Source organism: Cyanistes caeruleus, chromosome 1 (genome assembly GCF_971803275.1).
Source record: "Cyanistes caeruleus chromosome 1, bCyaCae1.hap1.1, whole genome shotgun sequence".
NCBI classification, from domain to species: Eukaryota; Metazoa; Chordata; class Aves; order Passeriformes; family Paridae; genus Cyanistes; species Cyanistes caeruleus.
Window position 1 is genome coordinate 20,838,295 of NC_141701.1, and position 27,857 is coordinate 20,866,151.

At 41.1% G+C, this 27,857-nt stretch overlaps 1 protein-coding gene across 4 annotated transcripts; it reads left to right on the forward strand.

Annotated features, from left to right (window-relative positions):
- The first annotated feature begins 366 nt into the window (after positions 1-366).
- Positions 367-27,033, forward strand: AZIN1 (antizyme inhibitor 1). Of its 4 annotated transcripts, none has more exons than XM_086885829.1 (13): positions 387-786; positions 6,415-6,552; positions 13,315-13,512; positions 14,415-14,585; positions 15,544-15,717; positions 15,965-16,137; positions 19,451-19,730; positions 21,229-21,310; positions 22,126-22,200; positions 23,180-23,345; positions 23,881-23,999; positions 24,175-24,389; positions 25,019-27,033. In XM_086885829.1, exons 7-13 carry the CDS (start codon positions 19,642-19,644, stop codon positions 25,128-25,130), a joined length of 858 nt encoding a protein of 285 aa, XP_086741955.1. In that variant the 5' UTR covers positions 387-786; positions 6,415-6,552; positions 13,315-13,512; positions 14,415-14,585; positions 15,544-15,717; positions 15,965-16,137; positions 19,451-19,641; the 3' UTR covers positions 25,131-27,033. The 4 variants fall into 4 exon arrangements, with proteins under 4 accessions (XP_086741729.1, XP_086741955.1, XP_086741886.1 ...); XM_086885690.1 differs by having other exon boundaries at positions 501-786; positions 19,596-19,730; XM_086885603.1 differs by lacking the exon at positions 14,415-14,585 and having other exon boundaries at positions 367-786; positions 19,596-19,730.
- Positions 27,034-27,857: the final 824 nt, after the last annotated feature.

The following is a 27,857-nucleotide window of genomic DNA, read 5'->3' on the forward strand; positions in this document are numbered from 1 at the left end:
GTGAGCATTATGAGCAGCTTATCAATGCCCAAGGAAACAGGGCGAGCTGTCGGGCTGCTGTGAACTCGGTGAAGGAGGCCGATGGCTGACCATTAAACCCTGGGTTCTTTTTCCACCTGCTCAAAGCAGTAGTGACACAAAACAGGTCTCGGGTTAGTGGAAGCCATGACAGAAGCACAGATGCCAGATGTCGTGTGAAGACAAGTATGGTAACCACCTGCCCGGTATCCGGGGGGATTCTGACGGTGTCCCTGCCCTGACTTGTGTCAGAAAATAACCAAAGACCTGACCGCTCCAGGAGCACCCTCGGTGCCAGCCAGGGCGAGGGGCCCGCCGGGGACACCCGCCGGGGACACCCGCCTCGCTCCCCCGGCCCAGCGCGCCCCGGCCGCCGCGGCGGGGGAAGGCGGCGGGTCCCGCCCCCGGAGCGGTGACGCCAGCCCGGGTCCCGCCCCGACAGTCCGCCCGCCCTATAAAAGCCCTGCTGGCGACAGCCCCTTCTTCTCGCTCCGTGTCTTCGCTAGCTCGCTGCTCGCCGGCCACGCTCCCTCCTCCGCCCGCCGCTGCCGCAGCCCCCGGCCCGCTCCGGCTCTGTCTCTCTCTGCCTGTGCCCTCTGTTCCCAGCGCTGCGCTGCGCTTTCCCTGCCGGCCGCCCCCGCAGCCTATGGCCCTGGAAGGCGCCGCTGCCGCCGCCTGTATTTCTGCTGTAGGTTCCCACATCCCTCTTTAAAAATTCCGCCTAAAAAGAGAAGACGATTTACCAAATCTTTCGGGCCGTTATCTCACGTGAGTACCGGAGCGGGGGTCCTGGGGCTCTCGCCGCCCGTGGGGGAGTTGGCGGGAGGGAGTGAAGTGGTGGCGACGCCCACCCCAAGCTCCGAACGGGCCCGGAGCGTCCGTGGTCACCGGCGGCAGGCGGGAGCGATAGGGGCTTTCCCCCTGCCCGGGGCCTGGGGCTCGGAGCAGTGTAGGGAGGGACGGGGAGCGGTGGTCCTGATGCCCGGAAAGGGCGGAGGGGCACCCGGCGGGCAGTACCGTGGCGGTGGCTGCCGGGGAGGTTTGGGGATGGAGCCGGTTCCTCCCGCTGCCCTTTCTCCGCCCGCCGGCGTGAGGCGAGACCGGCTGCCGCTGGCGCCGGCAGATGGAGAGCGGCGGAATGAGTCAGAGCCGGAGCTCCCCCTGTCCCCCGGCGCGCCGGGCGGTGCGGGGCCGCAGTGCGGGGCCCGAGCGGGCGGACAGCGGGACCCCCACACCGGGAGGGTGGCGGCGGCGGCGGGCGGAGGGTCAACGGCCGCCGCGCTAATATGGCGGACAGCGCTCGCTGCGTGCGAGCGGTGACGGGGCGGGAGCAGAGGCCGGGCACCGCGGTGAGCGCTGCGGCGGTGCCGCCGGTCCCCTTTTCCCGCAGTCCCCGGGACGCGGAAGGGCGGCGGGGCCGCCGGCTCCGCGGGCAGCGGGGGCTCGGCGGCCGCCCTAACATGGCGGATTCCTGCGGAGGGGGGCTGTACGGTGTCTTCCCCCTCACAGCCGGGGCAGTGCCCGCGGCTGGAGACCCGCGCCCACCGGGCGGGCGCTGCCGCCCCTCGCAGGGCGCCCCTGCCTGGGAGCGAGGGGCGTCCTCGCCTGGATCCCACAGGGAGAGGGGCTGCCCCGTGCCCTGTGGCAGCTGCCTGGGCTGGGAGCGCAGGCTGCCGTGCGGGTGCTGCAGGGTCCCTCTCCGGGTGTGACCCACACGCTGTTAGCTCCCCCGAGCCCCCGGGGGTAGCCGTGTGTGACAGGCTTCGGCGCTGGGCAGCCTGACGGGGGCAGAGGCTGGAGAAGTGCTGGTGGCATGGCCGCGGCGTCTCCTCGCTTGCTTCTCAGGGGCCATGTTGTGCTACTGTGAGCGTGATTATCCATCCGGGCTCCCGCTGCCATGCTCCACTTTTCCCCTCACCTGAGCTGCGCCTGCACGAGGCCTCTTCACCTGTCCCCCTCGGCATGGCGAACAAGGGCCGCGCCGAGGAGCAGGGTGGCAGCGCCAGCTGTCAGAGCAACGCATGAGTTGTAAGGGTATTGCACAAGTGACGCTTTCCGGGACTGCCTTCACGCCGAAGGGTCACCCGGCATGTGGAAGTGGGGAGCCCTTCCCTCCCTTAGCAGTCCCCTCCCTTGCCCGGGGAGTAGCTCCCTGGTTATCTCACGGGTGCACGCTTTCTCTCTCCCCTTGCTCAGACCGCGACTGTAGCAGTCGCAGGTTTGCTGCTGCCGGTCCTTTTGGAGGTCTCTTGGTTGAGCTCAACCTTCCTGGCTTGGCTGCCTCTGCCTATGTATTGTGGTTCATTTGGCCCCTGGTGTACTGGTGGCATTTGGAAAGTATGGAAGAGAGAGTCTGGTTCCTGCTTAGCTGCCAGCTGAATTCGTGTGTGTAGAGTGCATGCCCCTGAATGTTGGGGTATCCGGAGTGTGTGCGTGTTGGCTGCAGTGCCGTTGTTCCCTGCTCGGTAGCAGGTCAGCAGACTGGAGTGGTGAGAGATCAGTAGAGGTGTCTGTCTGTTCCTGGTGGTAAGGGAGCTGAAGGCACGGTGAGCAAGTGGGCTCATGCATGCATAAGTGGGACAGTGCAAGTGCAGGATTGTGGTGAGGCTAAAGAGAATGCTGTTATGGCTGGGTACTAGACAGCACTGCAGGTCTTTTCCAGTCGTGAGTCTGAGCCCATGGTGATGTTTGTGTGTAATGGGGGTTACCTGGTTGTGGTGAAGAGGGAAGAAAGTGAGCTTAAACCTTTTGAGCCTATCCGAAGTGCATCTCCTGCAGTACAAAATCCTGCACAGCTCCCTTGTGCCTGCAGGCAGGAGAAGCACTGCGTTTCAGACCTCTGCAGCAGTCTCCGGTGGCTAACCAGGGTGCAATTGTGTAGTTGCAGTCAGTAATAGCCACCTTGAATGAAAGCAAGTCCAAGTGTGAAGTCCAATATAACCGCGTAGATCTGCCTACTGTCTAGTCAGATGTGGCATTGGGTCTCTTGTGTGCGAGTGGGTTGGGGGTAGTCCTGCCCCACTTCTGCCCTCCCTGGCTGCTGGATTTTAATCTGTGAAGACACTGCACTTGCCCACTATTCTTCCTTGGATAAACGTGGGAGGCAGTGGTGCTGGGGGGGAGGTAGGGGTTGTGAATAATGATGGTAGGAGGGGTTTGTTCCAGTCTGGACTGGTCCAGTCTAGTTCTTTCCTTCCTGTCACCGTGTGAACAATGCTGCTGCTGCTGTGGCTGATGCCTGTGACAAGGCAGCCCCTTCCCCGTGTGCCTCTGGCTGTGGTGAGCTCCCTGCTCTGCCTCCTGTAGGCCAAGACCCCCGGCAGGCAGCCAGGCGGCCTGCTCTCCCCCATCCCTCCTGCTGGGCATTGAGCTCCAGGGGAAGGCTGTTAAACGCAGAAAAAGGAGGGTCTTTGGGAGGGGGGAGGGTGTTGTTTGGTGGTGAACAGCTGTGGGAATGTTTCTCCTGTGGACACAGTTTTACTGGAGGCAAGAGGCAGGATTACTGCCTTTCAGCACTGCAGCCCACCCCTGAACCTGCAGCCTGTGCCTCTCACTGCTCCCTGGACGGCTGCTGCAGGTGTGTGATTGCAGCAGTGCTACTGGAAATTATTCCATCTCTCCAAATTAAAGGGGAGACAGAGTGCTCTGGAAGAGAATTAAGACTGTCCTTTCCTGAGAGCAAGGCTTAATCGAGTAGTGCGCTAATTTGGGTACAATGGTAAATTTCAGCTCCAAATACTGTTGCTGTAGCACAGGAACAGGAGTGTGGTTCATAGGAGAGCTCCTCAGGGACCTGCGCTTCCTTCAGGACCTGTTACCCCCCTCAGGCATCTCCTTGCTACAGTGTCTTCTCCCTGATCTGTGGGAGGTTTAATGTATCTCAAAAATACCTAGGTTTTTCTGTGAACCAGAGTGACTTTGGTGCCTTAGAGTCTGTCACTCAGTGTGAATGTGCAAGGTCATTGTAATTCTAGAATTTTAGGGTTTGGTTAATGGATATTTTAGCTCAAGCCATTACAGGGTCTCTTCTCAGAAACAGATGCAGTGGATTTTATTTTTTTTAAGAAAATAAATTGATGCCTGGTTTTATAGGCCTGTTGGCATCACACATGAGGAGTTGAAGGGGGCCAATGAACTGGAAAAAGCCCAACCCTGCTGAGCACTTGTAAAGCTTGCTGCAGGGATGCAGGTGTTCTGACAAAACTATGTTCTGTGGACAACTGAGGGGTGATTTGGGTCCTCAAGTGAGTTGTGATTGTTGCTTGAGCTGTGGTCAAACTTCAGGAACCTGCTAGTAGAGTATACCAACAGATGATAGATAAACACATGCATATAGGTGTCAGTTGAATATTAAAAGGCAGTGCTACCTTGCTGACTATTCCCACAACTCAGTGCTCACTGCTTAGCGTTCATACCTACTTTAAAACCCTTAAACAATGAATGCTTCATTGTGGTTGATAACACACGCAATTTTTGTAAAACCGGGTTTGCCCTTATGGGTTATGGACATCTAATACACTTCTACTTAAAGTGGTAGCCCAGCTCTTCCTCTACAGCAAAATACCTCTTTCTGCTGCTTAAAGCAGACTAAAATGAATGTGATTGGAAAGGCTCAAATTATACCATTTGCTTCTGAATGTTTAGAAGTGGAAAAGCTGCACAGAAGAGAGCAGTCAGACTATTTTGTATATACTTGCGTAGATCCTTTAGATAAATCTCATTTTAAAAAAGTTCTGAAAGACAGAACTTGCGCAGCTCAAAGTTGTTGCTACAGAAAATTGTTGGGTTTCATTCCTGCTCCACAGGAGCTTTCATTGTAAACTTTTCTCCTTGGGACATGTGAGAATATTTATTGGTATGATACTGCAGGTGACATTTGGCTAAAGCATTGTATTTTAAGTTTTGCACTGAAGGTCGTGTGCTCTCCCTAGAAGCACTTGTGTTTAATGACTTGTTTGGCTAGGAAGGTAAACTTAATTCGTATCACTGGAAAATTTGTATGAATCCTTGAGTATAATCAGAACAGCAGTAGGAAATAGTGTAACTACTAGTTAATTTTAAACATTGGCAACACCTTTTTGTAAAATGGTTGTGTGCAGAACTAAATGTTACTGACTTCTTGCTTCAGTAAAAGAAAAAGAGAAGGTTAAATTTAATACATACACATTAATTCCAGCTGGCAAAATTCTGTTATATCTCAAATTTGAAGCATTGGGGTTTGTTTTTAATGTTGCATGCTAGTAAATGCTAATTTATGTGGTAAAGCTGCAGGGATTGCTGTGTGGGAGTTGCTGTGAAACAGTTACCTTCAAGTTGCACTACCTCTGTGTGTTATGCAGTACTTCATAGAGTGTACTAGGTTAGTTTTCCAATAGCAAGAATAAGTGGAAAAGTACATTTCAGGGGTTTAACTAACATGGCTGTGAAGATCTTTTGTGTTGAGTGATTCCCAGAAATCAGGCTTTTGTAGTCAGCCCATGTATTATAACTTAAATAATGAAAGTAGCAAAGGTTTATTTTTACAGTAGGTTGGTACATTCTATGTTTCATGCTGTATATCACAGTGAATTTTTAGAAACTTTGTTTTATGTTGGGTTTACATGTGACCAGTTCGGTAGTGCATTTAATTCCATGAGAATTACTGTTGCTTTTAGGAGGAATAACTTCTCAACAGGGCTAATAAATGTTTCCTTGACTCCTCTTATGTTCATTGTACTGGTTTGTGCGATTGCTTTACCTTGAATAAGCTAGCTTTGTACTTTAAAATGCTGCTTTGGTGATGTGTGTAATAGCCTTTAAGGGCCAGCTGAAATGTTTCCTCATTCCTGAAGGCAAGCATAAGTTTCTTTGTTTTTCCTGTCTTGTTCATTTCTGGATTTGTCTGTGTGGTGTTCAGTTTCACTATATAAAGCACTATTTTTCACCCACATAGCTTTTTCACCCACATGCCGTGTTCATTCACAGCAGAGGGAGAAGGAACGTGGCGAGGGAATTCTAAAATAGAAAGGAAGTGGGGAGGGGAAGAATGCAGTGGTTACAGGGTTAAAAACACTTCTGGGAGAGTAGTCCAGTATTAAGGCATACTACCCTACAGCAGGATCATGTAGAGCTCTTTGCCATTAGTTTTAAGTTTTCCCTTTCAGACTGTGAAAGGTAAGTACAAACGAGCAGTTTCATGTGTTTTAGCAGTTCTTTGTACGTCTGACTTATTCTGGCTTAGAGTTTATATAAACTCCTGAAAACTGTGTGCTTCATGTGATTATAAACTTTCATGGTGGGGTGTTGCAAGCCTCCTTAAAAGCACTACTGAAAAGGCATTTGTTACATGTTTTATGATAAAGCTTTTATTCTGTTCTGGCTATGAAATTTATTTTGTGTGCATTTTTCTCTCTACAGGGCAAAATCTCTGATCAAGTTTACAACTATCCAGAGGGCTTAGGAGAAGTGCTTTATAGAGAGCAGTTCGACTTCAACGCTGAGCCACCTTGGGAACCTAGCTGATGATAGTAGGGTTCCATCTCCTAACTTGTCCATGTAAGTGTCTCTTTATCTGTATGCAGGAGGATAAGCACTTGCAAAAATACAGCTTGTATTGTTTATTTTGGTAAGCAAGATCTGTCTGGATGTAGATTATTACACAGGACTTACATAATGTAGTATGACTTATGTCACATGTCATACATATTACACAGGAGGTAGGTTAAATTACATAGGACTTTGATTCAGGATGGTGGGGGAACTAAAATTTTTACTCACCTGACACCTTTCTCAGTACAATTATCTGATGAAGTTCTGCAGTAAACTTGGTAAATAGAGCTACTTTTCTGAATTAGGGTGTTGGCTGCAGAAATCCTGAAATAAAATGCTGTTACTTCAGTCTCTCAGTGATAATTCTGAAATAATGAACTGGACTGCATGACTGTTAACATGAACTCATGACTTGCTGAGTACTGTATAGTTTCTTAGAGTAGTTTATACTGAAATAGTTAAAATTTGCTATTGTAAACAGTAACTAATGCTGATCATGAAGGGTGTGCCTTCCCAAATGCCTGTCTCCATTATTTGCTAATTACTATCCACTTCCACAAATAGTTGTAGTGGAGTTACAGTAGAATGTGGAATTTAGTGTTGGATGGAAAATGTGTGCCAATTATAAATGCCTTTATATTTTGAAGTGGCAAATAGTTATTAAAGGAAAAAAAGACCATGATAATGGAAAACAAATGAATGCACTTAGCTGATCTTAAGGAGCACAGAAGACTATGAAATGTGTGTGGTTATCATGTTCTGCTAACTTAAAATAGTTTTATGTGGTTTTTAACAATGGTCTTAAGTCAGATATTACAAATGCATTTAAACTGACTTTACACAGTATTTGTACAGTATTATTTTTCCTGTCTAGCTGAAGGCGTTTTTGTTTGGCTTAGTACCTATGAATTATATAATGCTTTTTAATGTAGAACTTGCAAATGGTAAAGTATATCTTACTGAGCCAGGTACTTTTTAAAGACCACAAAGATTCTAAATGCCAGTTGAGTTAGTATGCCTCCTAATAAGGTACTTAATGTAGATAAACTTGTTCTTTGAAAATACCACAGTTGCTGAGGCACAGGATGAGCTTGGTTTATCTTCTATTTGACTTCTGGCTTTATCTCCAGAGGTTATGTTCTTTGTTTTGTTTAAAACTTACTGAATTAAGTGCATATATTATATCTGGTTCTTTGTAGTTGAATACTCTATTCAAGTGAATTCAGCTAGCACTGAGAATTTTCTGAATATCACTGTTATGTTTTAGGTGTGTTTTTTATAAGCAAAATAGCTGAGAAGATTGCTTTTCCTGTTCAGTTCAAGTTTTGATTCACTCTTGTATGTGGCTAGAACTTTTGCATGACATTTTGCACTTGAACAGGAATAAAGTAATAAAAAGGTAGGAAAGGCAGAAGATGTGTTAGAAAGAAGTGAATAAACAATTAAGAAGTATACAATCTTAAGGTACTACACATGCATCTTAATTTCTAAAAGTGTTCTGAAGAGAATTTTGGCTGTGACAGAAGGCCTTACTCTTGAGGTGAAGGCTATTCTGGTACCTTCTTTGAGATCCTCTTTCTCTAACTGGTAGGCTCCTGTGCTGTGACAAATGATGCAAGGTAGAGATTGTCCTAGAATGGAAATGCCACTGGATTTGCTTTATTTGCAACTGAATGTTCAGATAATGTGTGTTTATTTTGAGGTTGGATCTATTACGTGTTCAGCAATAATGTATTGTACACAATAGAAGTAATTCAGTATTGAAAGCAGTGCTAGATGTAGGCAGCAGTAGTGTTTGCCAGGAAATCTGTACCTGTTTCGGTGTGCTGAAGTACAGGTCATTGCCTCAAATGCAGCTAAGACGTAAGTTAGAGAGCTAATTGGTACTTTGAGTCTTGTTCAACTTGCAAAGTGATTTAATGGGAAAAAGGTCAAGTGAGCTTTTAAATATAACTGTAATGTTATGTGTTAATGTTCCCGTGGAGCTAAAATAAAAATAAAAATCTTCTTTCTGAAAGTGTACTTATATTTCCATTAAACTTGCTTCCTTTTTATGATTTTCTCCATCTCACTTTTTCCTTGTGTTACACTGGCCAAGGGAAGACTTGGGGTTTAGTTCTGTCTGTTCTTCAAGCTCTCATTCCCTGAGAAGTCCAGCAGCCGTGGCCTGAAGTCTTGCTCTTCTAAATTCACTTTGGTGTATTGCCACATGTGGTTGAGCAGAAATGCTGGGAATTAGCAATGGAAGTCTGATGTATTAGCAAGCCCTCTCTATGCCGAGTGGAAGCAGTAGCTGTCTGGGCTGGTGAACTTTGGAAGCTCTCTTTGTGTAAATGGAGCTGGTGACAGCTGGGGGAGCAGGAGGGTTGTTCCTGTAGAGGATGCTGGATGAGACACTGTTTTTCCAGTATCAATGGAAAAACCTTTGCTTTCCCCCTTTGCTTCAGCAGAATTGTTCTTTGTACATTGCTCACTTCACTGTGTGGACTGCTGCTGAGAGAGTAGAGTAGGATGCAACTCACCTAAGGTGTACTATGACCCTCAGTGGATTTGTCCTGACCAATAACTTGAGTAATACAAAAAAAGACACCTGTTTCAGCATTTCCATCCCCTGGTTAGTGGCTGCATTCAGCTAACTGAATCACAGTGATGCAACTTGGTGAAGTAGTGTATTGGAATGTTTTTTTAAGATGCTGCCATTAGAAATATTATAAATTAATATATTAAAATTAAATTAATTGTTTTATAAATCAAATGTTTTATATATACTATTATAATATCTATACATTAAGTATTTAAATATATCTAAATTAAATATTTATATATTATAATTTAAAATTATAATTTAAATTATAGATATTTCCTTTACTGAAAACAGAGGACTGTATTTTCTAGTATACCTGTTCTGTACTGAATTGCCAGTGTTACTGACAGTGTTTTTTTTAATTTGCTACCCCTGAAGAACCAGTATTGCAAGGAATGAGAGAATAATGTGGTTTTAGCCCTTTATTTTTTGCATCAGCATTATGTCATAAATACTTCTGTTTAAAAAGATGTGGTTGAAAGACATTATTTGGAGCCTGTTTGGTTTGCAGAGACTTTTTTTGCAGAGAAAGTTTTTAATGAGAGAAACAAACCTACAGATGTTTGGCATTTTTTTAAGTACTTTTCTTTGACCAAACAATACATAGTTTGGACAACATGAAAAAAAAAATGAATATTGCGTGTTATGGATGCTTACATGTGACAAATGTGTGTTTAGACTCTATTCAGAGAATTTTAATTTTCTTTTATTCCAGATGTCTGCAGTAATTGCAGTGTTTAAATATGTACACTTATCTTAGAGTTCTTCATCTGGGAAGTCATTGTGTTGAACGGTAAAAAGCCTGAGGATGTAACACTTACTTCAAAGAAAGCAATTACATGCCTATGTACAAGTCTCATACCACTTGACAGCTTTTGTTTGACTTAAAATATATGTCCTGGAGCATTGTGCAGACGAACATTTCAGGTGCGAAAATGGGTGGTGTTACTGCACCAAGTCTGTCAAATAATGACTTGCAGCAAGTCAGCATTTCCAGCAAGGAGTGAACTCTGTACTCCTATGATTTCTGACTCATCTTACAGACATTAAAAGTCCTAAACCATCCTTTAGACTTCCTTCTGCAAATGTTATCACTGATTCTCCTCCCCCCTCAGGAGGGAACCAGTCAGGACAGAAGAAGGTGACAGCAGTCACAAATCCCACTGTAAGGTATTGACCCCTTAAAGAAATGTTTCTTTAGCCACTACCTTGTAGTGGTGCTTTAGCAGTGCTTCTAGGAATTTGCTTTTTCTTTGTAGAATATTCTTTCTATCAAGACTGAAGAGATGTAATTTATTCAGAAAAGGGGAAATTGGACTGTAGTCAAGCAAATGTTAGTTTTGTTTTTTTTCTACACGACAATTTATGTTAAATGGAAAATCTTCCATGTCTGGCATGTGCTTAGAAAAAGCAATCACTGTTTAGCAGCCTGGGAGAGGTTATATCAGGTTGTTTATAGTTTGTTGCAAATTTGTCATTGAATCTGTAGTAGTACATATTCCTTTTGGTCCCTGTCTTTTGACCATAAGATGCCTTTTGATGAATGAGCAGGAGATGAGTCTTACTTAGGAAATAATCTTCATCAAAATGAACTTACTAGATAATTGTCCTTTTTGATGGTGGTGGCTTTGGGGAATTGGTGGTAAAGAGTCCTTCTCCTATGCTTTGCTTGAACAAAGTCTCCCCAGAATTAAAAGGGCAGCTTTTGAAGGAAACTATTCTTCTATACCATCTGTCTGAAAACTATAGACACCACAGTAATTATGAAAAAAAGCCTTTCTTTTAAGAGTACTAAACAACTAGTTTAAATCTACTCAACTGTAACTCAGATGAACACCCTCAAAGAGGAGAAGTGTGCAGTTGATTTGACTGAGGTGCTTCATTTGAAATACAAGGTACAAGCAATTAAGCTGTGTGTGTCTGGTGAGTCTGAAAATCTGTATAGGGCTGTGACTGGTTCTAGTGGGTGTGCTGAGACTTTCCAGAAGGGTAGGTCTGGGGTGGAAGGGACTCTTGACCATCTGCATGCTTTGGAGTATAGGAAGTGGCTTCTAGCATGAAAAAAATATCTCAACCAAAATTTTAAAATCTAGCTAAGTAGTACCCTTGTATATACAGTAATTCCTTTAAAAAAATTCTGCAAAATGCTCATGCCAGCATTTCTTTCTGGGGAAATAGTGAGCTCAACCTTTTTGGTCCTCTGCCTCTGAAAACCATGGATATTTTATGAAGATGACTGGTGTTCATGTTAGTTGGACTGATTCTAAGGCAAGCTTAGTTCATGAGCTTCTTTTGTTCACTGGTGGTATTTTTTTAAGGCGTTTTAGCTGTTAGTCCCATACTGAGATAAGACTAAGGACTTCTGGTTATTATAGTCTACCCCCTAGTCATTGTTTTTATAACTAATTAAATCCTTGCATCAATGTGATCATTATCTTGCTCTTCTGTGATTATTTTGGATCCTCATGAATCCCTTAAGTAAATAGGACTCACTGTATATGCGAGAGACAGGGATTTCTTACCCAGTGTACTTGCCTTTATCTTTCAGCTTCTGAATAGAACTGAATGTTCTTGCTGCCACTGAGTTAGTTCACCTGGCAGTAAATTCCTCTTGTAACAAACATAGGGGGCATGTTTGAGTTGTGCAGAAAGCATATAAAAAAACCTGCTGGCTCCTTTCCCATTATTTGGCATAATGACAAGCAGCAGCAACTGCTGCTTAGTTGTGGTAATATTAAACTGCAGCAAAGTAACTTTGTTCGTATTGTTGACAACATTAACCAAAGCTATGTTGCAAACAGTGTAATTTTTTTTTTTTACTGCATGGAGGTGGTAGATGTAACATGAGACGGTTAATTCCATGGCCCTGTGATTATTTGAAGCCAAAATTATCTTACCTTTTATAGTCCTAATGAAGGATTTTTGGCTTTCAGCTGTAATGTTTGTGGTTTCTATAAATACTTTAATTAGAAAAATAATTCTGCTATTGTAAATCCTAAGTGCAGGTGGTTTTAGAGAATAACTATCACTTTTTTTTACAACTTCTGTTGAGAGATTAAAAAAGTTAGGTCTTCATTTAGAGAAGGAGTCTAGTTAGCTAGCTGGTTTTGATCCATCCTGTGTTAGTCATAAAGATGACAGTTGAAATAAAAATGTGGTCAGTGGGTTGATGTAAGCTAATAGGATGCTTTTAAACAAGAGCCACAACTCTAATGGAATGTAAGCTGCAGATTGTTCTGTTCATCAAGTAAAGCAAATGAAGGTATATAGTCAGCTGTTGGCAATTTTCTGCTGATTTTTACTTGTGATTAAATAGTTAATCTGCATTCTAAGACTATATTTAACAGTGTTTTCAGTGTTTGGACTGTGGTGATTCAGGTTGTCTTTTGGAAAACACTGTGTATAGACTACTACCTACTAAGCTAATCTGCAGTGAAGATCTGAGCATAAGCAAGATGCAAATAAAGTTGGACTGTAACTGTTACTTTATTTTAACAACAATTCTACGTACTACCTTTATCACTTATTTTAAAATTATGTCTTGCCTAATGGCTTCTTTTTATTAACCTCTATTGCAATTAACATTTTGAAGTGTTGTAGGTAATGTTATGAACGGAATAACAAAATAAATGTCTAATAAATGCAACATGTAAATGCAGTGGTGATAAATTAGCATCAAAAAAACTAGAATGTTAACACAAATATCAATTTAATCAATAAGCTACAAGTTTTCTAAACCAAATTCTGGAATATTCTATTACAGGCAGTCTTCCATTTGCACATTTGAATGCTAGCATTGCTTAAGATGCTGTTCTTGAGAAGAATGGAGCTGAGGAATTTGTACAATTATGCTGCACTTGCAGTATTTTCATAGTTTGCATAAACTCAGTGCAGATCAGTGTGCATACAGTCTGGAATTCTTCTCAAGAACAGCCTTGCATCAGTTGTTTCTGGAAGTTAGTATCAGATTTAAAGTACCCAGCTTCTGTTTTATTCTTGGCTTCAGTAGAATTGTTCTATCCATATCTCTGACAAGTGTAGGGTGAGCAGGTAAAAACATCTTTGGTTTTTGTAGGGGGTGTGTTACTGTTCGTAGGACATCAGGTGTAGAAAGCTGATTTTTAAACAGCAGCATAGTATGCTTTGTGCCTCTTTTTCCATTGACACGTGTTTTCTTTGTACAGTTTGTTGCATAATTTAAGGACCCGGATATAAGGCTTGGAAGCCCATCCCTTGTGTTTCTTGGTTTATGACTGTCGGCTTTGTGGAATACGGCTGAGATGAAAGGATTTCTTGAGGATGCAAATTACTCCATTGGTCTGTTGGATGAAGGAGCAACTCTTGCAGATGTTATTGACAACTGTATTTATGAACATACTCATGTAAGTTTGCTTTCCAGATCTTTTGATTTAGTTCCCTAAGTGTTCAAACTAGGTCAAAGTATTTTAGAACTGATGGGCTGACAGCAGCAGTGGAGCAGTCAGCTAAGCCTCACTCAGCTTATAAAGTAGTGTCCTCTTCTAATTCTGCTTCTGTGCTGTTTTCTTGTATTGGGTAGAATTCTCGTAGGAAAATTTGGGCATCAACTCTTACCTCCCTGAGTGTGGCTAGCAGGAAAGTAGTCTGGCTGATGTAATTAAATACAGATTCCCATCTCATTGTTTCAAGAGATTTTATTATCAGTGGAGTTTAGATCAAGCACCTGAAATTGCGCAAGTGGGTATATTCAGTTAGAACCTTTTTGTTGTTCTTTCCCTGAAAATGTGGCAGAGTTCTGACAAATGTGGATGCTCAGCCAGTTTAAAGCCATGTTTAAATTTTTTGTGGGCCATCATGGTTTATATTTATACATCTTCCTGTTACCCTTCTCCCCACTGGAAACTCTGGTACAAGCACATTGTGAGGTGCTATCTTTCAAGGCAAACTGGTGTAAAAGCTACTGAAGTTTAGCAGCCAGCTGGAAAGAAACTTGAATAATTCTGTGTATACAATAGTAATTTTTTAATAAGGCTTCACTCGTTTCTTAGGAGGAGGCAGGAAGATGTAGCTTTTGTTCTGTAGACAAAGTTGTAGTAAGAGCAAACTTTAAAAAAAAATAATTAAGCAGATCTTGTATTCTTCATATGCCATACCTGTGAGTTACTCACTTTTCCCTTGATTTATCAGAGCTAATATTCATGTGCAAGTGGTCAGCTTTGGTACAGCAATAGCTAAATCCAAAGGCCTTCTGAACTCAGGTGTAGGATTCCCAAATCCTGATTCCTAATATTCTTTTTCTGTCTAGCAAATAAATAGGTAAACTACTGGCAACATGTCATGTCTCCAACCACTGGCTGGCTCACAGAGGATAGCTGCCTCCTGCTGCTTTCATTTACTCCTTTAGCTCAAGGGGTAGAGGCCTGTGCCATGGATCTAAAGCTCCAGATCCCATTCCTGCTGGTGACCCGTACAGGGGGTCAGTATGCTTCCACCCGATGGAATTTCTATTTGTGTTTTTTAAACAGAAATAAAGACTTTGTATAAAATAATCCACAACATAGAGTTTCATATCAAGTGCTGGAATTAACATTTGATGTACAGTCTCGATTCAGATCCATCATATCTTTTGTGATGGTCTTTAATTGATTTATGTAGGTCATTCACTTAGAGTAGTTTTTCTGAGTGCACATTAGGAACAAAACTGGAATGATCTGTTTGCATTTCAGTCCACTACACCTACATCATGACCTGATATTGAGAAAGCCTGTGTTGTAACAGATGTGCAAAAGGAACTTAACAATTTCAGAGAAGTCTGTGCATTTTCTTAAAGATTACGTACTTGATTCTGTCACCTTTAACGTGGAGTCTAGTTCTTAAAATACCTTTTAAACTTAATTCTTCACAAGATGTGGAGAACAGTCTCAAAATTGACTTCCTGAACTAAAATACAATCAGAGAAATTTCAGTAAAACAAGCTATTAACTGGATGTTAAAATAACGTTAGTGCATCAGATTCTATTCCTTCTACAAGGAGATATAAATTACATTGAGACTGTGGAAGCTTTCATCCCAGTGGATTTTCTTCCTGTAAATAGCTGCAGACTTCTGAAAATAAAAAGTTGCAAGAAATGTATACTTAAACTGTATTTTTGGCTAAAATCAGCATTGGGCATTTAAGTAGAGTCTTTTATTCAGGAATCCCAGAATATTGTCAATAACATTTATAGTATCTCTGAAGTGGTAGGTATTCACTTTGATTTTTTTTAAACTAGTTCAAATTGCCAGGTGAACAGAAATACATTGTTCAAGGTCAAATCTAAAAGTTAAGAGCAGGGTGAAAAAAAAGGTACATAATTCTCTAAGACTTTGGGCTGTTTGTTTTGACAGCAAACCTACAATTTCAGACATTTTATTTCCTATTCTTCCTTTTACAGGCTGGAAAAAAGGCATTTTATGTTGGTGACCTTGGAAAGCTTGTAAGGAATAACATACAATGGCAGAATGTGATGGCACCCATAAAGCCATTTTATCCTGTAAAATGCAATTCTACTCCAGGTGTACTCGAAATTCTGGGAACCCTTGGTGTTGGTTTTGCATGTTCCAGTAAAGTAAGTTTTTCTTGCCTGTGTGCCTTATTTTCTTTCATATGTCTGCTGGTTTAAATTCATCTCTTTGGTGTTAAGTGCCATGATTATAAATAAAATTTGAACTGTGAACTCATTTGTAACTGGCTGTTGAAAATCTGTACTTCTGCCCTAGAAGCAGTAGATAGTTTTCTCTTTAGTGTGGTAGTAGAGCACATCTAATAAAAATTCGGTGCACTTTGTCAAACTCTGGTATGGTCCTGTTTTTCAGTCTGAAATGGCATTGGTGCAAGACCTGGGCATTTCTCCTGAAAACATCATATATACAAATCCTTGCAAGCAAGCCTCTCAGATCAAGTATGCAGCGAAAGCTGGGATAAACATCATGACTTGTGATAACGATATTGAGCTGAAGAAAATTTCACGTAACCATCCAAATGCCAAGTAAGTGTCAAAATTCTGATTTTGCTTTTAATGTGGAGGAAACTTAGTTTGCCTGTGTTCTGGGTGGTTTAAGTTGCAAGCAAAGTACATGGCTTCTTTAGTACAAATCACTTGTATCTGTTCTTCTGTCTCCTTTGAAAGCAGCTCTTTTGCATCTTTTCCTACTGATGGCTTCCTAATACAATGGCCCTTGATTTGGGAGAAATCTGGGGAGAAAGTGATTTTTTTTTTTTAAGGCAATCTTCATGTAAAGGTTTCAGTGATTGAAGTTCAGAAGTCTGGCATTTCATCATTTGTGAATACATCTTCCTCCTGCTCTGTTTTGGTTTCAGTGTTATCTTTCAGGGAGTTCTGTTTGGATATTAGTGTCTGTGGCTGAAATTAGGGCTGAGCTACCAACAAATGACCCTGTGCATTGGATCCTATCTGGGGTTTGGGCACACTCTGCAGGACTAGTAAATACACCTACAGGTATTTCCACAGGATTTAAACAGTGAGAAATTTGACCCCAGTTCTATTTTCAGTCACTTTAGTATTAGCTCAGCTGCTTTCTGTAGAAAAGTGATCAGAGCTGATAATGTGACTGTTATTTATGGCAATTTTATTGATTCCAATGTATAATGGTCTCTTGAAGCCTGATAGGCACTCATGTCATTTAACATCACATCCCTCACATGTGAATGCTTTAGCTTTGGGCCATGCCTTTAAGAAATACGGAGTCAGAGCTTAAGTGAATGTTACAGTGCTATGCAGTGATTAAAGGTATAGCTTTCCATAAATGTCATTGGAGAAACCAAAATCCTGATATCCTTTACAAATTCCTTGGTTCTGAACAGTCATTAAAGTATTTCGTCTTTGTCCAAAACTGGCTTTTTTTTTTTCATTTGGGTGGTTTGTTTTTTGGGGGGTGGTGGTATTTGAGAGAGTTTTTCTGTTTGTTCAAGTCTACAAGATTTAATATTATTGTTGCTAGTGATTGCACTTCATCCTCATGGAAGTCTGTGGTTTGCATACTGGAGACAAATTTCTGTGCAAAAATGTGATGTATGATAAATTTTTCTGAAACTGCTAGCCCTGTGGATTTGAAAGCCTTGGCAGTGCTAAAGCTGCCTGGTAAATCATTAGTGTTTTACCTGCTATTCACTGGTAGCTTTAGAGTTTTGTTAGTTTTTATGTTGATTTATTTCCATGATTCTAACAACCTCTAAAGAAGATACTGTCTGTGAAAACATCCACAGCAAGAGAAGTTAGGTTGCAGATTTTTCTTGGGCCAGAGAAATTGTAAATCAAGGAGAAAGGATGGAGTATCATGAGCTAGAGAAAAACAATATAAACTCTTTACTTCTTTTCAAGGATCCCATTGTCTAATACTTGAAAAAGTTCCTGTTTATCAAGGGCAAGAAACTCAATTTCTACCAAAGAACTGCAATTTGATGTCTAAATTTTTTAGATATATGGTCTCTCTTATTGGATAGAATTTTTTTCCTCATTTTACTAGAATTATTCAGGTCATTTTAATGTTGATGCTCAAGTGACAGATTTTTTTTCTTTTCTCTTCCTTGGCATAATTTGAAAAAGTCAAAGCCACTATATATATCGCCTTGTTTTCCTTATGTGTGCTTGCTAGAGCTGGGTTGTTCACATGGGTGAAACCAGTGTGTTTTGGCTGAGAAAATCATATTTAGGCAGATACGATTCTTCTAATTTTCTGAAAATGTGTAGCTAAAAAATTTATTGCACTGAACTCAGTAATGGGGGGAAGTGTCTCTTTTTGTAACTGATGTTTTTGTTATCAACTCAAATAATTTCAATTTTTTTTTAAGATTAAAAATGTCAGGAAGGAGTGCTTAGGTATTGCTTTTCTCTATTATATCTTTAAGATTTTTCCAAGTAAAGTTTAACTGCTAAGCTTTTTGGTGTCCTAAGAACTTAGGTAGAGGCAAGGATGTTTTAAGTATCAAGGCTGCTTTAACAATAAAATGTAAAACCAATCTCTGTAAGCACAACATCACCCTCTAGCCCTGCTTTGACTGGCTGAAACCGAGGAGGAAGAATCCTGCTAGATTCCTAGAAGTCAGATTTAGTGGGTTTTGATTGAGAAATATCTTGATTCACTTAAAATGCTACTGTAACAATTTGTCAATAAATTTAACATTGTATGTCTTTAAGGAGGGATTTTGACTAATCTTAATATGAGCCTACAAATCAGAGTATGGATTTGAATTTTTCTATTGCATTTTAAAGTGTTTGACTTGTTATAAGTTTTTGCTACACTCGGCACGTTCTTCCAAATGCTTCACAAAATGTTGTCGGACTACAGATTTTTTGAACAGAAATTTCTGTGCTAGTGGAGAAGCAGGAAATGAGATGCTTGTTTCTCAAGATGAAGTGGTATAAATGAACAAGGATTGCAGGGCAGCCTGTGTGAGAACTTAGGACTTTCTGCTCTTTACAAAATTCGGTTTAAACACACCATGAAACATTTGGAAAATACTTGTAGAAGTCATGGTAGATGTTAGGCCAACTGGCTGAGTTCTGTTTGTTGCCTGTCTTGTAAAGAGCTATTTCACTCTGGGTATGAGTTTTTTCTACTCATTTACACTCCTCATCCTGGTTAACTGCAATGTGTTCTGTCCAATCTGCATGTATGTCATGATACCACCTTTGTTTAGTTTACTGCATGACTAATTAATTGCTCTTGTGGGGGAGTGACTTTCTCAGTGGACAGCAGTTTGAATTTGGGAGGTTTGGGGGTATGTCTCTAGAGGTTTGGATGTCACCTCAAGTGTTACTTTAACATAGAAAAATGTCAGCATTGCCACTGCAGTTTGCCAGACCTACCCCAAATGTGGCTTTGACCAGAGAGAGGAAGATGTCCCATTGCATAAGAATGTAAGAGGTGATACTTGCTGCCTCTCTGCTCCGCAGTGTCCTGGAAGAAGGGGCAGGGAATGGACTGACCACCCTACCCCCTCATCCTGGGTCCATGTGCTTGGCCAGAAGGGGATGTTATGTGATATGGCCAGGTGTACTTTCAGCCTGGTGTTCTCCAGATGCTAAGTTTAACTAAATCTGATACATGTGATTGAAGGGGAACCTCTGGGCTGGGGAGTAGGACAGAGATGGGAAAAATCATATTAGTCTTACTGATTTTATGAGGAAGCTACTCTTTATTAGAAGGTAACATTATTTTTTATTACAGCACTCAACAGACTCTTGCTGCTACAAGAGTCTTAGTTGCTGCATTTTGAAATCCCTTGTCCTTGTTGGCTCCATGTTTTAGCCCCTAATTGCTAGTTTTTTCTCTGTACAGGATTGTTATTATTAGGTTACCTTGATTCATCCATCGTTGGAGCTGGAGTACTGACAACATAATCAACACACTTCTGACAGTCTTCAGGCTTCACATGTGCTGATGATGTAAACCAACTGCCCCAATCATCTTCCCCTTCTCTTAGGCTCTTACTGCACATTGCCACAGAAGATATTACTGCTGGTGAGGAGATGAATATGAAGTTTGGCACCACCCTGAAGAACTGTAGGCACCTCATGGAATGTGCTAAGGAGCTGGGAGTCCAAATAGTTGGTGTCAAGTGAGTAAATTTATTGTCCTCTGCTGGCTGAGCAGATATTTGTATGAGGTACCTAAGATGTAAAATAGAATTTTTCCCCAGTGATGCTATTTGCAGGCATAAAAAAAAAAAACAAAAACCCTAGACAAACAGTATCACATCAATTTAGAGTCATGAGCTTTTGCTTGCAAGCCCAAACTAGTAAGAAACAAAGTAACTATGACAGAAATCAAAACAATATGAAATTAAGTATCATAAATCCTTCTGTCAGCAGGAAAACTTAGTTTTGAAGCCTCTTCTATTCTTTAACTGTACTCTTGAACTTCTGTGGTAACTCAATTTGTACTTTTCCAGCAGTAGGCATCATAACAGAAGTGCTAGTACAGCATATGGAATAGGTTGGATAGTTTGAATACGTTGAATATGGGGGTCAGATTTTGTAAGAGTTAAGGTTGTATGTCACTCTTTGATCATATCAAGACAAAATACTCAGATACATTTTTGACTTGAAAGTAGTAGGAATGAATCTTAGAGCTCTTAGTTTGGACTAATGATCTGTGGTATTTTAATTGGAAGCTTGATGGATATTTTACTATATGGGAGAAAAATGCAGGCACAAGTCTGCTCTGTCTGCCTTCAGCTACAAATCTATCTCATGTTCATGACTGTTTCAGGAAAGCAACCAAACAAATGGGTGATCAAGACAGTAAAAAAATGTTGAGCCAGATTTTGATGATTTAAACAACAAATGTTTTGGTGTATATCTGCTTGAAATGGATGTTAAGGCATAAACTACAAATGTCTTTAAAAACTAGATACTACTGAGAAAACATTCTTCTTTGTATAATGTCTTAAACAACTTTTATAAAAATCACATGGCCCTTGTTCATTATTTTTATTTAAATCATTTTAAAATCCACATGTGGATTCATGCACAGAAGTTTGAAAAGTGGCCTTTGCCTCAAAATGGCATTCCTTAAAGGTGTAGATTTGGAGTAGAGAACACTGTGGCATGGGTGTGTGTATGGTCTGTCTAAAACCAGCAGACCATACTCCTCTTGAGGAAGCCCATGGGAATGCTGACACTAGTTTTAGCACCTCAGTGACTTAACTGCATATGCCAGTACTTGAATCTTTTGAACAAGGAACAGGAGGGGATTCAGGAGCTTGTGGCAGACATCAGTACTTCTCTGCAGCTTTGTAAACTACTGAAGAACAACTTTTATCCACCTTGATAGTGAAGACAGAAAAAATTCAGTAATGTTGTTTCTTAAAGATGAGATTACTTTGGGACATTCTTAGGATTAAGAGGAAGACAGTTCTCAAGTACAAATCCAATTAAATAGAAGGCAGTGGTGGTCTGAGCTTATTCTTTGGACAGTTGCTATATTATCCTTTAAGCTTCTTTTGAGACACTTGAGAATTAATTGCTTCTGTTGCTCTTTTATATGGTGAAACAATTTGCTTGGTCTGAAAGCTGCATGGTTCAGTGTATTTAATGTGTTTTTATTTCTTTCAGATTTCATGTTTCAGGCTCTTGCAAGGATCTGCAAACGTACATTCATGCTATATCTGATGCTCGATGTGTGTTTGACATGGCTGTAAGTAGATCTATGCATACATGCAATTGCTGCAGTACAGAATCCATTCTATTCCAATCATACTAACAAGCCAACTACATTCTTTTCAAAATAAATCACTGGAGATGGAAGTTTCTGTTAGGGTCTAAATATTCCTTTGTGATGTGTAGTAGAGGTAAAATCAACTTTGTCTAATTGTGGTAATGAATACTGTCCCACTGACAGGCAGTAGCCTTGCATACTATTTAAATTAGTTTCCCACTTTGGGTCAAGGCTTTTTGATATTCAAATCTCAGTCCTGTAAATACACAACTGATACTTTTAGGTTATGTTGAAGTTGATCAATTATATATGCTGGCATCTATTGTGGTATGAGAAGTTTGTAAACTAAATGAAGACTGCAAGTCTTTTTACTCTCATTACTGCAGTGCCTTAGCTGGTCACACATGGGGGCAATAAAATTGACAATCTTGATGATCTTTGTGCAAAGTCATTGTAAAGGTCTTGTCACAAAATTTGTAAAATCCTAAAGCTGTCTTTTGTCAGAAGCCACTGCCTGTTCAGCAATTACTGTCTGAATAAAACAAAAGCCAAGAGATGAGAGTTGATATTGCTGGGGGACTTGCAAGGAATTGTGTAACCAGCCTCTACTGACATCCCAGTGCTTTACTACTAGATTTAGTGGAGCTGTACTATGCCCTTACTCCCTCATTAGATGTACTCAGCTAAATATTTTCAAAAGCTTAAATACACAGAAAACAACCACAGTAAGGAGCAACAACATACTTTTGCATTTACAGTTGTTCATGTACTTACCTTCTGCCTATGCATTTTAGGAAGAATTTGGCTTTAAGATGAACATGCTGGATATTGGTGGGGGCTTTACAGGATCAGAACTTCAGCTGGAAGAGGTATGCAATGTGTTGGAAGTTGAAACTCTTACTTTTGAAGAAATGGAAGTGTTTAAACTGCAAATTGAGTTGATAGCTGAAACATGGTTTAAGTTCTGTGTTAGACTGTAACTCAAGATCCCACTAGTTGGGTTTGTATTCTTGATCATAGATAGTGTAATCAGTTCTTGGAGCTGATCATTGCTTCTTTTTAATCCTGATCATCCTGGGTGACTGCTGATTTTAAGGGTGTTAGAGATTAAATTACTATCTGAAGCAACCCTAGCAGTAGTAATTCAAGTTGCTTTTTACTGTTGTTGTCCAGCTGGTGACTCTTGCATGCTTTGGATCATAAACTCTGTTGCTTTAGAACTGAAAGCTAAAGGTCTTGATTTGGCCTAAGTACCATCTTTAGTATGAAGTGGCACATAAAACAGGATACCAAATTTACAGGGTTGTTGTCTGAAACACGGACTCCATTAATTCAGGACAGTGAAAGTGGTGTAGTGAGGAGTTACTAAAAGCAGTCAGCGCTTTTCTCTCAATATGGTTCTGTTACTTTTCCAAAATATCTGTTCATCTTCAAATATCTGCCTTAAGAACATTAGTATTAAATAATTTTGTTCCTAATATGATAGTATTCAGAACTGATCACTTTGCCTGTTCTTGTGGGTTCATATGTAATTTTTACATTATGTGTTGTGCTGGATGGGCATTAGAATTACAGTCTGAGTGTAGGAGAGCTTTAACTTTGGTTGTAACAGACTGTGTGGTACTCAGACTCATGGTTTTCAATCTTCAGTGTTCAGCAGAATGATCAGTTTTCTTACATGTTTCCTTATAATTTATGGACCGCTGGTAAAGGCATTTCTCAGAGAATGGAGGACTAGAGTATGCATTTGGTGTGCTGACTAGACCTGTTGCTGACTGGAACTGCATGTGTGTCTGATTCACCTATAAGCTGAGTTCTTTGGTCTTACTTCTGACTTCAATTTCCCAGGTTAATCATGTCATCAGGCCATTGCTGGATGTCTACTTTCCTAAGGAATCTGGTGTTAATGTGATTGCAGAGCCTGGATGTTACTATGTTTCATCTGCATTTACACTGGCAGTGAATGTCATTGCAAAGAAGACTGTTGAGTATGATAAACTTCTTCCTTCTGGAGGTAAGAGTTGGATTTGTTTTCTGTGTTATGAATCAGTACAGGTAACTGCCCACTATTAGTTGGAATAGACTAGCTTGTTAAATATTTAGTGCATTCCCTAATTCTTGCACTGTAATGCCTTTTGGGTTTTGAATAACATATGTTATCTGTGTATCTCAGTGTTATTTTTGTCACACTTCTTATATCCTTACTAGGTTAAACTTATATTGGGTGCATCACATATGGTGTGTTAGAACATAAAAATATTCTGTATTATAAAAAAATCATGTCACAGAACAAGCTACTTCTCTGGTTCTCTGGATTTATATTCTTAGCAGTGGTTATTAGTGAAATTATTAATTTTATTAAGCCTCACACTTGATGTTATTACTGAATTTATAATCTGGTCTCATACAGATTACTCTGCTTGTAATTCTCCCATTCCAGTATATATGGAACCCCCTTGTCAGGAGAAAGCAGCTGACTTAAGTTAGATTGCAAAAGGACTACTTATGACAAAACATGCATGCAAGACAACTTCTTTTTTTACTTCCAGTGGAGCAAACCAGGAATGATGATGAACCAGTATTTACATATTACATAAATGATGGTGTTTATGGTTCTTTTGCGAGTAAATTGTCTGAGAAACTGAATACTATCCCAGAGGTTCACAAGGTGAGTCCTTCAATATTCTTCAGAGGTAGCCCTTACTATGCTTGTCTATTGAATATATATTTAACACTTGATACATATATAATTACATATTATTTCCTAAATTAACCTTCTGTATATTTGAAAATTTTCTTATTCAATAAACTGAAGCCTGAATTGCCTCATCATTTCCATATAGAAATACAAGGAAGATGAGCCTCTGTTTGCAAGCAGCCTTTGGGGTCCATCCTGTGATGAGCTTGATCAAATTGTGGAAAACTGTCTTCTTCCCGAGTTGAGCGTTGGAGATTGGCTGATCTTTGACAATATGGGTTCTGGTACCTTAGGTGAACAGTCTACCTTTAACGACTATCAGAAGCCACTGATTTACTACATGATGTCTTTCAGTGACTGGTAAGTAAACTATCTTGATAGTGGCAAGGTTGTTTTTGCTTCCTTCAGAGGAGTACACCTATAAATTTCCTATATATATTAAATATATAGGAAAATGCTAAGTGCAAGAATATGCCTTTTTAGTTTGTGCATTTTTTTTTGTCTCTGTCTGACTGCTGAGACTAAACTGAGATCTGTGATAAAATGCCTACTTTACTTTAGGGGTGACAGAGGAAAGCAAAATATCTGGCTGATCTCACCTGTGAGTTCAGTGGCAGCTGTAAAGTCTTTTGCTGGGTTAACAAAAGCTGTTTAATGTCAACCTTTGAGTTTTCCTAATACAAGTAACGGCAGCTTGTGTACAGTGTTGGCACCATCATAGGCAGGAAGGGCAGTGATGCTCTGGTGGTGATGGAGAGTGTGGTAATGCATTCCTGCACTGAGGCAGGCAGGGCCTTGTGCTCCCAGCCCTGGAGAGTGGCAGCATTTCTGAGTGTGCCAGGCACTGGCACAGCTGGGCTCCCTTCCGCCAAGCCGGGGGCCAAGCCACACAGGGGCAATCGGCTTCAAATGCTGTGTGGAGGCTGGTTTCTGAAGGGAAATTGAACCTGAAAACATACTGTAACATCTCTTGACCTTTCCTGCTGCAGGGATGAGATTCAAGATGCTGGGATTGCTTCAGACACATTGATGAAGAACTTCTTCTTTGTGCCTTCGTGCATTCAGCTGAGCCCGGAAGAACGCTTTTCCACTGCAGCTTAAACAGGCATTAACGCTTCATTTAGACCTGCAGTTGCAAGTCTGTAGTTTGTCTGGTCAACATTCCAATGTGGAAGAAATGGAACAGTCTTGAATTCAATTCATTCTCTTCAAAACTTGAAAAAATAGTAATAGTAATGGGGACCAGGCAAAACAAGCTACAGCTAAATTCAGTGGGGGGTGGGAGGGTTAGATAATGGTGTCCAAATTTAAAATCAAGTTCATTCAACCCCTGAGCGTTAAATATGCAACAAAATGGATGACTTAGTGGAGATGGAAACCCATCACTTGGGTTCTTCAACAGTTTACATACAAGTACACAGTTTTTATACTAAGGATTCCTGTTAGAAAAGTCTTGTAAAGTTATTGTCTTTCGCCCAGATATATCAAATGTCAGTGGGAGACCAGTGTGACTTCATTAGATGTTTTAGTGTATTTAGAATGTGTAAATTTGTGCTTTGAACTGTAGTTTAATAAATGTAAAATTGCATCATAGTATTTGTTGTATTTGACCCGTGATGTATCCCTTGTATGATTGCAATAAAACTTTGTGTAGATTTTACTGTTTTTCAGGCTAACTTTGGGAGAAACTAGGCAGATAGCTATAAAATAGATGTATATGTGATTGATTTGAGAAACTTTCTTTTCCCAAGCCCATCAGTTCAGCTTTGTGTTAAACAGTAAAAATTTTTTAAGTTTGTTCAATCTGTATGAAGTGAAAGTCATGTAAGTTCCTGGAAGGCAAAAAGGCAATTTATGGTGTGTTTTTAGAGCATGACCTTAGATTCAGTTCTTCACACCAACCAGCTAACCTGCACTAGGCATGGGTGTGCACGGAGAGGTTGTCCCAGCTCGTGTGCATGCAGTGCCCTGAGGCAGCATGGGTTAGTCCAAATCTGCATGTTGTCACAGAACCTTTGGCTCTTATTTTAATTGTGTTTATTTGAAAAGGCTTAACTTTCAACTTCAGCTAGTTCTGTATAGTGCTGACTCTAGGAGGGCTGCACTTTCTGTAAGACTACAGAAACCTCAAATGCTCTCTTGCACTGGACTTCATTTAGCTGTATCCATAATGTAAAGGTAAATCAGACTGCTGCACGTACACGTGCATTGAGTAATGAACTGCCTGAACTGGTCAGAATTTCTGTATTGTGTTACTGCAGCCTCTTGATTTCTTCAAGGTCCTTTGCTTACTTTCTCACTTTAACTTTCCCTACTTGAAAACTGGGGGAAGGAGGAGAAGGGGGTTTTAGGGTTTTGAAATGATGCACCGTGGTCTGCATCCTACAGACAAAAAGGACTTTTTAAAACCCTTTAGTTGGAGGAAAAAATTATACCCTTTGGCTGCAAGTGTATTTTATATGAGTGCCAGCTGGTAGGAAATTTTATTTTGTGACTCTCTAGAGCGAAGATTTTATGAAACTTTATGAACTTTTACTTGAAAGTAAATTCTCAGTTTGGATTTATCAGAACAGTTTTACAGGCCATTTAGGTGATACGAAATGGCTTATGCTTTGGAGATGCAGTGTAAGAAATAAATACTACTGTAATTAAATGTGCAGGTGGAAAGGGAGTAGATGATAGGAGAAAGTCTGTGTTTTGGTTTGGGTTCCTGGTTGTTTTTTTTAAACTGAAGTTACTAGCTGATCCATGTCAAGCAGTTATAAGCTCTTCAGTTTACCTGTTGAGGTCTTTCTAGACAAGGTTTGTGGGTTTTGACTAAATGCAACTGCAGTTGCCTAAGGTTAGATAATCCAACAGGATTGTCATATGGTCTTTAAAAGTTGTTTTATGTTAACTCACAGATAAGTAGAAACCAATTTCTCTATAAATGCAGCGGTGTCAGAGCAGAAATACTTGCTGTACTTGAAGAGAGTCTGCCATTAAAGCCAACCTGGAGTCTGAACACAGTATGTATTTCAGTTTGATTTGCTATGTGCTACTGTTTATGTTGTAACTCTGCAGTGCAGAATTTTTACAAAATATGAAAGCTGGATGATTTTTTTAGAGTACTTGGAAGTGATGTAGCCCTGTTGTGCTCACTAGACAACTGCAGCCCCTCTGGCTTGCTGAGGCTGTGCAGGAGCAGAGGTGTCTGACACAGACCTGCGCCTCTGTGTGATGTGGTGATGGTCATGCATGGCAAACAGCCCTGCCTGCTTTGGCCTGAGTGCTTCCCTGATACAGCCCTGCAGCCTGTGTTCCATTTCCGAAGGAAGATCCAGGGCTGTGGGCCCAGACAAGGCTGTGGTACTGGTGTTGCCAGTTACTACTTAGGAACAGGAGTAAGTGGTTCCAGCTTTTCACTGTGTGTCCAAGCAGCTGCACAACTGGCTTACATTGGATCAGAATAAAAGTGGGTGCCCTGGATCCACCACTGGATATTTTGCTGCTTCCTATGTACTCTGGTTTCTGCTTTTTTGGGGGGGAGGGTGGGGATGGGGCAGGGTATGTGGAGTTGTCTATGTCTCAGGATAGAACCCTTGGGTTTTTTTATTTTAGAAAAAACTCAAACACATAAAACTGAACAAAAACCCACCCAACCAAAATAAACCACCCCCCCCCCCCCCCCCCCCCAAAAAAAAGGAAAAACACCTTAGGCTAGAAAACATCTTTTAATCCTTGATAGTCAGGCAACTTTCCTTGTTCTGGTCCAGATTGATCTTGCTGAACCAGGACTGTACCTTGTAAGTCTTCTCTTCTGGGAGGAGAGGGAATGTTCTCAGGGCT